This window comes from Macaca nemestrina, chromosome 8 (genome assembly GCF_043159975.1).
Source record: "Macaca nemestrina isolate mMacNem1 chromosome 8, mMacNem.hap1, whole genome shotgun sequence".
NCBI classification, from domain to species: Eukaryota; Metazoa; Chordata; class Mammalia; order Primates; family Cercopithecidae; genus Macaca; species Macaca nemestrina.
In genome coordinates, this window is record NC_092132.1 from 134,400,233 (window position 1) to 134,413,804 (window position 13,572).

Here is a 13,572-nt window from a genome sequence, read left to right on the forward strand (position 1 = left end):
CTGTGTGCTAGTATTTCTAAGAAGATATTTGTAGAAAACATGCCGTTTCTGTCTAAGAGACATTAACACTGGCCCTTCCTGCTCCATTGAAATTATGGATATTTCCACAGACTCCCTGGTCACCCACAATGATTTTGGGGATGGTAGAATTTTCTATATCTTTCATATAAATTAAAGTTAACAAGGAGCCATTGCCAAGGCTAAGATCTCAAGAATCTATGGTGGGTTTTAAACCCATCAGCTCTGCCTGTGGAATTCTGCTCACACAATCAAGAATGGGTGGGTCTGAGAGCTGAATTCCAAGTAAAAGCTGGAATGTCCTTATTCCCATTCTGAAGCGCCGGGGGCTCTGGGAGGTGCATGTCTACTTCAAAGCTTCCAATACTTTGCCAGTCTTATGCGATACTCAGAGAGGTGAGAATGACTCCACCTCATCATTACCGACAAAAACCATTAATAGCTATTGATCACCTCTATTGGTCCAGATGCCTGGTGCTGGGTGGAATACCGAGACGGGTAGGATAAAACCCCTGCCCTTAAAGTTTAGGCTCCAGAGACAGATAACCGTAATCCAGGGCAACGTCTCCCACGTGTCATAGAACTTGGTATTTCTGATTCTGGATCTGGCCAGTCTGCTTCTTAACCATCTCCTGCATAGTTCTAAGATGAAACAAAGGGAAGGAGGCAGAAGTTCTGGCCAGTCGATGTAACTGTGGCTGCATTTTCCATGCAAAGCAGGTTTGAGTCAAACTAGGCAGAGTTAATCCACCCTGACAATCGGGGAAAATGGGCAGGCTGACACTGGATAGTTAGAGAGGGTTTTTGAAATGGTATATAATCATCTCTCCGTATCCATGGGGGATTGGTTCCAGGACCTCCTGCAGAAACCAAAGTCCGTGAAAGCTCAAGTCTCTGATATAAAATGGTGTGGTCTTTGCACATAACCTATGCACATCCTCCTGTATACTTTCAATCATCTCTGGATTACTGTTAATACCTGACACAAGGTAAATGCTATGGAAGTAGTTATTGTACTTTACTGGTTTTTTACTTGTGTTATTTTTTATGGTTGTATTGTTTTTTGTTTTATTTTGTTTTGTTTTGTTGGGTGGTTGATTGGATTTTGTTGTTGTTGTTGTTTTGAGACACAGGTCTCGCTCTGTCACCCAGGAGTGCAGTGGCGCAGTCGTGGCTCACTGCAGCCTCAACCTCCTGAGCTCAAGCAGTCCTGCTGCTTTGGCTTCCCAAAGCACTAGGATTACAGATGTCAGCCACCACACCCAGTCTGTATTGTTATTTTTTATTGTTTTATTTTCCAAATATTTTTGATGTTGTGAAGGGATGCCAGTTTTGGTGGTGGGTTGGGGGTAGGTCCTGAATTTTCCTAACTGAATTTCCCTATCACTTATTTATTACTGAGTTTGCTACCACTGTCCCTACAATAGAACTGTTCAATGGGGTTCCAGTTGTTGTTGATTTTACTTTTTTAGAACCTCCTTTTCCCTTGGATCTGAAACCAGCACTTCCCTTGCTTTACAGACATAGCAATTCCCGGTCTTTATGGACACATATCCACTCCTACAGGGTCCAGAGTGCCCTGTATATCATGGCGGTAAAGTATCCGCCCTGACTCCTCTTAGGCTTTGTTTTCAGAAGCCTGTGACTTCTGAACCAAAGTCAGCCTCCAATCCGAGGCTGGGGCTGGGACAATGACATGTGCTGAATGGAAGAAGTTGCAACTGATTGTTAAATATTTGAACAGCACAAGAAACAGGAAGCAATGAGAAACAAAAGCGCCCTCCAGCTCTGAGTCACAGGACCGTCTCCTCCGGCAGGCCATGTCAACCACAGCCCAGGGTACATGTAATTGGGTTATAGATATTATTTGGCCCAGAGAAAAAGCCGTCTGTCTGAGGATGTTGTATGCCAACCACTTTAGGAAGATAACAGAGCAGCTATCAAAGACCCTCGAACTTCAATTTCAGTCTCAGAGGGTTCTTAACAGGATGCTCTGGTTAGAAATTATTATTTATTTGCAAGGGCTCAGAGTCCACCAGTATAGACTGAAGTGTTACTTTTTACTGGCAATGCTTCATTTTTAAGTTTTGTTCACTATTATTTAAATAATAAATTAAAAATCTTCCATAATTTTGCCATTGGGCCTAACCACTTACATAATCATAATGTACATAAAGTATTGCTTTTACGTTTTTAATTGTGGCAAAATATACATGACATAAAATTTGCCGTTTTAACCATTTTTAAGTGTATGGTTCAGTAGTGTTGAGTATACCCGCATTATTGTGCAACTGACCAATCTCCCGAAGTTTTCGTCTTGCAAAACTGAAACTGTATACCCATTAAACAATCACTTCCCATTTTCCTCTTCCCTCAGACCCTGGAAACCACCATCGTATTTTTATTTCTTTGAAATTGACTATAACACTTACCTAATATAAATGAAATTACATAGTATTTGTCCTGTGGTGACTGACTTCTTTCACTTAGCATAATATCCTCAAGATTCATCCATGTTATAGCAAGGATCAGAATTTCCTTTATTCATCCATTGAGGGACATGTGGGTTGCTTTCATCTTTTAGCTGTTGTGCATCATGCTACTGTGAATTTACATAAAGTTTCCTTTTTTTTTTTGAGACAGAGTCTCACTCTATCGCCCAAGCTGGAGTGCAGTGGCGTGATCTTGGTTTACCGCAACCTCTGCCTCCCGGGTTCAAGTGATTCTTGTGCCTCAGCCCCTCAAGTAGTTGGGACTACAGGTGTGCGCCACCACGCCTGGCTAACTTTTGTATTTTTAGTAGAGACAAGGTTTTGTCATGTTGGCCAGGCTGGTCTTGAACTCCTTACCTCAAGTAATCCATCTGCCTCAGCCTCCCAAAGTGGTGGGATTACAGGCATGAGCCACCACACCCAGCTCCAATTTACATAAGGTTTTATATTCTACTTTTTTACTTTCTGTTGCAATATCTGTGTGTATATACATATAATATAAATGACATATATTATGTATAACATATTATAGAATATAAATTACATATTATATATGTAATCTATAAATATAAATTATGTATATATATATAATTTTTTCCAACTTGATATGTAGTCTTCATTATAACCTTTTTAAAATCTGTTTTAAGGGCAACATGACAGTCCTTCAAGCTCATGCACTGAAATAATTTCTACAGTTGGACATTTGAGATGTTTCTAGTTTTTCTCTAAATCCTATGATAAAAATTTTGTACCTATGATTTCCCTCCCTTCCCCCATATTTTAGCATGCCTTTTTAGATAGATTCCTAAGAAGTGAAATTACTGGGTCAAAAGCAACATACATTTTATAACTTCAAAGACAAAAGATAGAAAACCACACTGCTTTCTAAAAGAACGGTAGTTGCCTAGGTACTAACAGTGTATGTGAATTTCCACTCCACCGTACTCACAGCTTATTTATTTATTTTTTACGTTATATGATTAATGGGAGGAAGATGAGTGCTTATTCATTTTTAATAGACAACACATTGATTATTAATAGTGATGGGCATTTGTGAGGAGACCCCAGACTTGGCCAGCCTGTGAATACTAGCATGGTTACAATAAACTGAAAAAATATATCTATTTGAACTAATATGTATTATCCATATAATGTATGAGTATGTGTTAGAAACATGGCCAAGTGTAGGTAATCTATAAATGATAGCTACTGTTATTGTTGCTCTTATTCTTATGATTGCCCAACATATAATGATTGTTAGTCTATACCTGCTTTCCCAGGACCTCAGTTTGCCAAAACCTTGATTTCCCAATTTTTGGGAGGCATCCCCACTTAGGTGGCATCTCGGAACATCCCTGTGAGGCTGTTCTACCCAAGTCCTCTGCCTCTAGCGCCCTCTATTGGACACAGCTGTACTATGCTGGAGGCTGTCAACCCTCAGAGTTCCAACACCGTACTTAGGGTGGAGGGCATGGTGGCAGAATTGTCACCTGGACTCCATAAAGGATGCTGCCTTATGCCCAGAGTCTTGCAAATATCTTTATTAATACAGCTCCTCCATCTTTTGGCCCTAACCCCCTCATTCCCTAGAGGCTCAGGCCACAGGCCCTGCATGTAAGTAGGGGACTGTATGCCATGCTCCCTGTAGGGAGTGGGACAGTGGCACCCCAGAGATGACCATCTCCTAGTCCTGGAAGCTGTGAGTATGTTGCCTTACATGGTAAAAGGGACTTTGCAGACATGATTAAGGATCTTGAGATGGGGAGGTGATCTTGGAATATCTGTCTGGGTGGGCCCCTGGTCATCCCGTGAGTCCTCAGAATGAAAGAGGGAGGCAGAAGGTTCAGAGTCAGAGGCAGAGTTGAACATGCATTGCTACTAGCTTTGAAGGTAAACATGGCCAGGAGCCAAGAAATGCAGGAGGCCTCTGGAAGCTGGAAAAGGCAAGGAAACAACCCTCCCCCAGAATCTCCAGAAGGAATGCAGCCCTGCTGACACCTTCATTTTAACCCAGTGTGATGTATTTTGGACTTCTGACCTCCAGAACTGCAATATACTAAATACAGGCTGTTTAAAGCCACCAGTTTGTAGTAATTTGTTATAGCAGAAAACTATAGGAATGAATACTCTCTGCTGATGTCTTCGTTTCTGCTTCCTATTTCTCTCTCTAGGTTTATATTTTAAAACTCGTTCCATCTAGGCCGGGCACTGTGGCTCATGTCTGTAATCCTAGCACTTTGAGAGGCCAAGGCAGGAGGATCACTTGAGATCAGGAGTTCGAGACCACCCTGGCCAACATGATGAAACCCTGTCTGTACTAAAAATACAAAAATTTGCTGAGCGTGTTGGCACGCACTTGTAATCCCAGCTACTCAGGAGGCTGAGATTAGAGGCTTGCTTGAACCCAGGTGGTAGAGGTTGCAGTGAGCCAAGACCATGCCACTGCATTCCAGTCTGGGTGACAGAGCGAGACTCTGTCTCAAAAATATAAAATAAAATAAAATAAAATACCCTGTCCTTTTTTTTTTAGCATTAAATCGAAAGTTCCCTAGTTAATTAGGAGGGGCCCACCAGTTCCACAAATAGGAAACCTCTGCACTGCTCTTGCTCATAAATTGTATTTGCTTTTTCATAAATTTTTTATGTTCTTTGAGCCACCCATGGTTTAATGTCAGAATAAGATAGATCAATAGAGCCTCTCAAGATCCCACAATGAGCGGCACTTTCTCCTGTAGTTAGCTGTCTAGTCATTTATGCAAGAAATATTTATTGGATGCTACCATGTATCAGGCACTGAGGCAGTATTGCGATGTGAAGACACAGTGCGCAATCTAAGTCTTTACCGAGGCCATAGATGTTGGGTTTCTATGACTTGAGAACAACATGCATTGTTTCTTTTCAGGAAGCTAACTCTGGTACATGGAGCCTCTTTGACTAAGTAGCAAGGAATGGGAACTGCGCACTGGTTCCATCTTGGCTTCCAGTTTGTATTCAGACCCAGGCAAGAGTTAAAGAGTTCGATGATAGATAAGCACAGATGCAAAGCAGTGCAGTCCAGTGCCTCTTTGCTTAGGATAATATCTCCCCTCTCTTTATCCTCTCCAGCCCTGCCTTCCTGCCTTTGACGCAGGGAGCTAAGGGTCTGAATGAACCCTGTTGGAGGTTGCAATTAAATCTTTGTGGACAAAGGGCACACACACGCACACATACACAGCATCCTCAGATAACAGGAGGCAATAAATCCATCAGCACATCCACGTTCAGAGAACAGTGTCCCTGCTGTCTTGCTAACAGCTGCCAATACCTCACTGAGCGCCTCACACCAAGATGGGCTCCAAGGTAAGATTTTTCTCTCTCCAGACAAATTTAATCTTTCCTTGTGATTCATGTCTCTCTCAGAGGGTTTTGACTGTTAAGTAAAGTTTACTATTGACTTGTTGGCAAATTCCTGGTTTTGTTTGTTTTTGTTTTGGGATTTTGGTGTGTGTGTTTCTCTCTCTTTTTAGTACTCCTTCATTCGCTATGTCTTTTAGTTTTCTCTGGCTTGTCTTTTATTCTTATCCATACATATGGTAAGTCAATTTGTATTCAGAAATATCTCATTTATACAGAGAAATGAAGGATCTTAAGTAATTGCATGCATTTACTGGTTAAAACTTAACTGAGAGTTTGGTTCACTTAGAACCTTGGTCACATTAATCTGTAGTAGTGAGAGGGTTCTTCCAGCCCTGGGCTTAGAACAGAGTAGCTCAGTGCTTGGGATACTCCCAACATCTGAGGCTGACTATTGAACTCCAGTGATAATCATTTAAAATTATTTACTTCCTTAATTATGAAAGTAGCTCATTATTGAATATTTAGAAATACATAGAAGATGACTGAAGTCATTGATTATAAATAACTGGCATTTGAGTATCCTTCCACTCTCTCAAAAACGTGCCCATATATTTATTTTTAGACATTAGAGATCAAGCTGAAAATACTGTTTAATTTCCCTTTTTTACCTAACATTATAGTAATAGTATTTTCTACGTCACTAAAATTATTTGAAAATATAATTTTTAAGAGCTGCTTAATAATCCATCATTAACATGTTTGACTTTTCTTCAGTAATAAAAATCATTCTGCAATGGGTCATTTTGAGTATAAGTCTTTGGCTACATCTCTGATCTCTCTGATCTTTTTTTTAGGATGGCTTCCTTAGAGTTACTAAGTCAAAGAGTATACAACTTTTAGGGCCCGATAGATTTCATGATGGTAATCTATTTTAAAATTTCAATGACTGGTATTGTTGATACCACAACAGAAGCCACATCAAAGAAAACGAAATTCTTCCCAGAAATTCTTTTTACTTGAAGTTTGACAAGGTACTGTGACTTAATGCTGACTAATTGTATGAAATCCTAAATAGAAAACTAATCAGGAAAGTCAGTGTTTTACTTTCACAGATGAAGGCATCTTTCTGAGCAGGGGTTTCTGCTCAAACAAAAGCATGAGAGTGCTTCTAGAACCACAGAGCAAGGGAAAATGGGAGAGGATAAGCCTGCGAGTTGAAAAGCCTGGGGTTTCATCTCAGTTTGACACTAATTGTGCAACCCCAAACAAGTCTCCTAACCTCCAGAGGCTCAGGTTTCTTGTCTATGAGATGAAGGTTGGTCTACACCAGTGTTTCTCAGGGGGCAGCCCAAGTGACACTGTGCCGCGTGAAATATTTTAGGGTAGCACCTAGAACATAGACCATACTTTTTTTTTTTTTGCATGCCACATAAAATTACTTTTTGAAATATGATATCAATATCTATGTTGGTTTTAAAATTTTTTTGAGAGATAGGGGTCTTGCTATGTTGTCCAGGCTGGACTCAAACTCCTGGGCTCAAGATATCCTCCTACCTCAGCCTCCCAAGTAACAGAGACTTCAGGCACATGCCACCATACCTGGCAGTATCTCAGTATTTTAAAAGAGTGGATTTAGAGGAAAAGATGAAGTAAATGATAGTACAGGTAGTCCTCAGATATGACATAAACCATCAATGTGATAGGCAAATAAGTGTTGGATGTTTGAAAAACACAGGGTTAAGTGATCTGTAGAGCATCTATTTTTATCTGGATTTATATCTAGGCATTAATTTCCCTTGAATTTAGTAAGCAATTTAGTAAGCTATGCTTACTTGGAAGGCATTCTGGGAACCCGGTGAGTTATTGAGTTGTATGAGAAGTGAACAGTGATACAGACACGGAGATGTTTCCAAATATCATCCTACTACTTACAACCTTTTGCACTTTTCGTTTCAATAGTGAGTTTCATTCACCCGGGCAGACTCCCTCCCCTCTTCTGTAAAGGCTGCAGGAGACCTGTAGCTGTCACAGGACCTTCCCTAAGAGCCTGCAGGGGAAGACTGCCCCAGCCCTGGCCCTCGCCATGCTCCGGACTGTTCTGGTCGCTCCCCAGCGGTTGCTGAAGGAAGGGAGAGCGTCCCGGCAGCTGGTACTGGTGGTGGTATTCGTCGCTCTGCTCCTGGACAACATGCTGCTTACTGTGGTGGGTACGTTTGGGGGTCTTTGTGCTGAGGGTTAATTTGCTTTGGGCCCCAGCAGGCAGCATACACCCTGCTTGAGTTCAACAGCGAATCCATCTGAGAATTTTCCTTTTTATGCTCAAAAACACACAGAGGTTGTTGGGTATGAGGAAAAAAAAAACCTACAGAAAATGGAGTCTGAAACTTGTCAAACATAGCTAAAAGACTCAGGAGGTTCAAAAAGAAGGAGGTCCAGAGAGGGTCTGACTGGAGAAGAGGATGGCCTGGAGCCAGAACTGGCTGTGCTTTTCTTCCTCCCCAGACTGTCTCCCCAAGATGCTAATGACTCCAAGTGCCTCTGGGGCAGTGAGCATCTTCTCACAGCGGTGCCCTTCCGGCCTCTGCTCTATAAAAATAGCATATTTTATTTGGATATCCGATTTCTTATCAAGACCTTACCTTCCATGTGCTTCTTTCCTTTGGAATCCTGCTTTTTTTTAGTTGTTACTCTCCTAATCATTACATTAAGTTATACCCATATATAAATGGGTACTAAAAGGTTTCTCCTCTCGGGTAAAATATTTGGTTGGTTTTTTTTTTTTTTTTTTTTTGAGATGGTGTCTCGCTCTGTCACCCAGGCTGGAGTGCAATGGTGCGATCTTGGCTCTCTGCAAGCTCCGCCTCCTGGTTTCACGCCATTCTCCTGGCTCAGCCTCCCGAGTAGCTGGACTACCGGCGCCCGCCACCACGCCCAGTTCATTTTTTGTTTTGTATTTTTAGTAGAGACGGGGTTTCACCGTGTTAGCCAGGATGGTCTCGATCTCCTGACCTCGTGATCCGCCCTCCTCGGCCTCCTAAAGTGCTGGGATTACAGGCGTGAGCCACTGCGCCCGGCCAAAATATATGTTTTTAAATAAGGATCTTTCTGAGACAAGTTGTTAATCTAATACAATCACTTCTCATTATTCATAGTTCTGTAGTTATAGTTATGCTCTGTAAAGTCACTGCAAACACTGAATTAGTGAATACTGAATCATTGCTCCCAGGGGAAACACACACACACACACACACACACACACACACACACACACACACAATTATAATCTTAAATCTTAAACATCACGGTAAATCCTATTTTCTTTGTAAAAGAGAAAAAGAAGTTCAGAAGTGTTAAGTGACTTGCTCAAGGCCTCTCCACTAACAGGTGCCAGAGTTGGGATTCAAGCCCTGTCCAGGGGTCCCAGAGCTGAGGCTCCTCTGACCAGCCTGCCCTGCCTCCTACCATCCCCTCCTCTGGCCAGGTCTGTGTAAGAGCTGGACATGTCTGCGAAATGTTGTGGTAGCTCAGTGCGTGTTGGTTTGGAGGGTTCCATGTCAATCTAAGTGAGTAGGAGAGTTAGCCAATGTGGAAACCATGAAGAATGAGAACTAATTATATAAGGTCAGAATTTAGCTACTTTAGCTAACAGGATAACTTGGGTAGGCACAGTCTTTTAGTAGGTTTTAAACCATGCCACTCCAGACACCAGCCTTGGGCATAAGGCTGAACCTCATCATAGTGCCCCTGAACCTAGTAGTGGCAAGATGACATTTGCCGTTAGTTTCCATCACCTGTCTTCCTTGACTTTCAGTAGAATTGACATCTGTCCTTAGCCCCTTGGCTTTCAGTGGTAAGATGACATCTGTCCTTAGCTCCCATAACCTGTCCTCTGACTTTCAGTACCAATTGTGCCCACCTTCCTATATGACATGGAGTTCGAAGAAGTCAACTCTTCTCTGCACCTCGGCCCTGCCGGAAGTTCCTCACATGCCCTCGCCTCTCCTCCCTTTTCCACCATCTTCTCCTTCTTCGACAACAACACCATGGCTGTTGAAGAAAGCGTGCCCAGTGGCATAGCATGGATGAATGACACCGCCAGCACCATCCCACCTCCAGCCACTGAAGCCATCTCAGCTCCTAAAAACAACTGCTTGCAAGGCACAGAATTCTTGGAGGAAGAGAATACCCGGGTTGGGATTCTGTTTGCTTCAAAGGCTGTGATGCAACTTCTGGTCAACCCTTTCGTGGGCCCTCTCACCAACAGGTATCTCACTGGGTGTAGGGCCCTGCACGGTACACAGGAGTAGGAGGACTAGAAAAGTATACAAAGGGGGTTGGAAGGGAAAAAGAAGAAATACTCACTTGTCTGGTTCCCCAGGGGAGTCAGCTATTTGGAAAGCTCGTTATGCAAAGAATAACTTGTTACTGATGAAACGTCATGGGATCAGATTTTCTTAGCGATATATTGAGTATTGAGTACCGAGAAGAGAACCATGAACAGCAGTGTGCTGTGATGTTATATCAGTGACCTGGAGCGTGGCTTGAATGGGAAAAGGGTATGAACGGGACAGTCCTGTTGTAATCTAGAGCACTGGCTTCCTAGGAGTTGTATTTAGGATTATTCTGATATTTTCAAGAGATATACACTCTACCTATATACTCTACCTAGGCTATCCTTTCTGGAAATGAGAATTTTGGCCCTAACATATGGTCATATTTGCATGTTTGTTTATTTGCTCGTACTCATCCACTATTTCATCTCCACGCTACATTCAGAGGCATGTTTTACCATACTCCCAAATAGCTGCATTTCTGCTCCCACTTACATTTAAAAATGTAGTCCAAGTATATGAGTGCCTGTTGGAATTGTATCTTTTTTTTTCAATTCCCTTTTAGGATTGGATATCATATCCCCATGTTTGCTGGCTTTGTTATCATGTTTCTCTCCACAGTTAGTAAGTAATTTGCTTCCTCTTTTCTTCCCTTCAGTGATTACCTTTGATTTTATCAAGTGAATGTGATGTAGATAGCAGGGTAGCTTTGAAAGTAATTAGGCATCTGACTAAGCAGAGTGGGATACTGATTTAAATGCTCTGCTCTTTTTGGTATGCGGACTATAACAGTAGTGACAATTCAGTCTAGTTGGAATTGGTCTACTCTGCTATACAAGAACAGATATTTTATTCCCTTCAGCCGGACGTAATGAAAGCTGTTTGAATATGTATGCTATGGTGTGTGTGTGTGTGTGTGTGTGTGTGTGTGTGTGTGTGTGTGTATGTGTTATGTATGTATCAGTAATCTCTTGAGCAAGTTTAATACAAACTTTCCATCTACAAGAAGCAATGATATTATTTCGATATGCCATGGTAAAGGGCAACTAACAAAAAAAGTGGAAATTGGACAATAACATCTGGAAAATTCCAAAAAGCCTACTCCTTTTCAGTTAAGGACTTTAAAGGTTAAGCTTAGAAAAGTAAATTTTCTAAAGAAATAAGAAAGAGAAAGACAAATTGTCTATCCAGGATCAGCTAAATGTTTCTAATAAAATGGAGATGGAATAAACACAGTACATGAGAAAAGCAAGTCTGGAAATTGATGCTGAGAGGTAAAGGAAGAAGGAATGAAAAGGGGTTAGCGTTTGCAGGTTAAGGCAGCCTGTGGATCCAGCCTTGGTTCCCGATGGCCCTGCTGATCCTCTGCTCTCCAACAACATACCTCCTTCTCCCTCGAGTTTTTCTTATTACCTTTCCGTTTCTTATCTACTTTCTCTCTTCCTCTTCCTCAGCTTCTCTTCTTTCCCAGCACAGGACTTGATTCCTATCAACCCAATTTTAACAAGAATTTGTTGCATTCTGGGCTGGAAGGCTGCAAAGTGCAAGAACTTGAGGTGTGAGGTTCTCTCTGAGAACTGCATCTTGTTGGTGAAATTTTAGCGGACTTGAAGAAAATGCAGAAATTCAAGTTAGCACTGTTCATGGAACTTCTAGAAGCTCAGCCTATGCTAGGCAGCAAATTTAAAAATAAGATGCCCTATTTCATCAAATGAGGCTTAAGATTTATTCCATACAATTTCATGCAGTGCATGTATAATGCCCAGAGGGCCATAGTCACATAAAGAATGAAAAGACATGATTCCAGGTATCAGAAGTGTATGATGGTTGCCTGGGGAGACATGAGACACACACTGAGAAGTAAGACAATGCGGTGTGCTAGTGGATCTGGGACGTTTTAGCAGGATATCTTTGCCTGATTCTCTGCCAAGAACTCATGTTTTAAAAGCTTTACTTTTAAAGTAAACTATATATGTTAAATAATTATTATTTAACTTATACCAAACTGTATATGTTAAATAATTATTATTTCCATAGGATAGCTGTGTGACTACATGGAGTTGGCCTAATTCTAACCAATTCTAACCAAAAGAAAATACTTTTGATGTTTAGGGTATCCTTGTAGCATTATCCAATGTTTCAAAAAAATACTTAAAAGAGAATGTTGATGCCCATTACTACCCTTAACCTCTCCATCCGCCATGCCTAATGTAATCAAGAGTGAAATGGTGGCCCATGTAAAGGGTCCAAAGTGAAGAAAAAAACTGCTTTGGTTTTCCTAAATAGAATGACCGACTGTCCTGGTTTGCCTGGAATTGAGGGGTGTCTTAGTCCATTTAGCATTGCTGTAAAGGAATACCTGAGGCTGGGTCATTTATATTAGAAAGAGGTCTGTGGGCTCATGGTTCTGCAGGCTCTACAAGAAGCATGGCGCCAGCATCTGCTTCTGGTGTGGGCCTCAGGAAGCTTCCACTCATGGTGGAAGGTGAAGGGGAGCTGGCTGTGCAGAGATGAGAGAGGAAGCAAAAGAGAGGAGAGGGAGGTGCCTGCCTTTTTTAAACCACAAGCTCTTGAGAGAACTGTAGAGTGAGAACTCACTCACCACCCAATGAAGGACATTAAACTATTCATGAGGGATCTGCCCCCATGACCCAAACACCTTCCACTGGGCCCCATCTCCAACACTGGGGATCAAATTTCAGCATGAGATTTGGTGAGGACAAACAACCCATATCCACACTATAGCGAGGGGCTTCCCAGGATGTCAAACTTTCTGTTTTTGTGGCGGTATTTTGAGTTTCAGTTTTAAAAACAAGGAAGTTCTGGGCAGACCAAGATGAGTGGGCCACTCTGTTCTCAAAGGACATTGGAAGAGTAGACAGAAAAGATTGGAGATAACAAAGCCCGAGAAAAGATGCTGGTGGCCAGGAAAGGAGAGACCAAGAATGTACATCTTTGGGACACAAGGAGAAGTTCAGTGTGATCATGTCTGTCGGGAAGTAATGGGAGAAGATTAAAAACACAACCAAAGACATCTGTAATGAATGGGCAAAGGGATTACAATTTTTCTGATTCAGACACTTTGAGGAGATTATTCTTACTCTAGGAGACATTATTCTGGAATTGGAGGTGAGACATGTCTGGACTTAACTACCCTGACCAGCAGCACCCTCTGATTTAGTTTTGGTAACATATTCCTGTTGGTTCTCAGTTTCATGGGTGTTCATCCTCAACAGACTGACCCTCTGCAAGGGCAATAACTAGATGCTATTTTTATTTTGCATTTGCTACAGAGTCTAGGAGAGCTGCGTATTCAGTATAATTCAATAAATGCTGATTTTGTCTGGTTAAAAGATCATTCAATATAAGATATAAAGAAGGATCTGATTGTATCA

At 41.7% G+C, this 13,572-nt stretch overlaps 1 protein-coding gene across 2 annotated transcripts in view; it reads left to right on the forward strand.

Moving 5' to 3' along the window:
- Nucleotides 1-956: 956 nt before the first annotated feature.
- Nucleotides 957-13,572, forward strand: part of LOC105482119 (solute carrier family 18 member A1) — a 39,812-nt gene continuing 27,196 nt past the window's right edge. Inside the window, exons 1-5 of one of the 2 annotated variants that reach the window (XM_011742063.2) lie at nt 957-1,007; nt 5,616-5,849; nt 7,806-8,053; nt 9,747-10,110; nt 10,743-10,801. In XM_011742063.2, coding sequence (XP_011740365.2) covers nt 7,930-8,053; nt 9,747-10,110; nt 10,743-10,801 — 547 coding nt within the window. In that variant the 5' untranslated portion in view covers nt 957-1,007; nt 5,616-5,849; nt 7,806-7,929. Of the gene's footprint in view, nt 1,008-5,266; nt 5,850-7,805; nt 8,054-9,746; nt 10,111-10,742; nt 10,802-13,572 lie in introns of those variants that run through there. The other variant, XM_071068536.1, reaches the window with a different exon arrangement.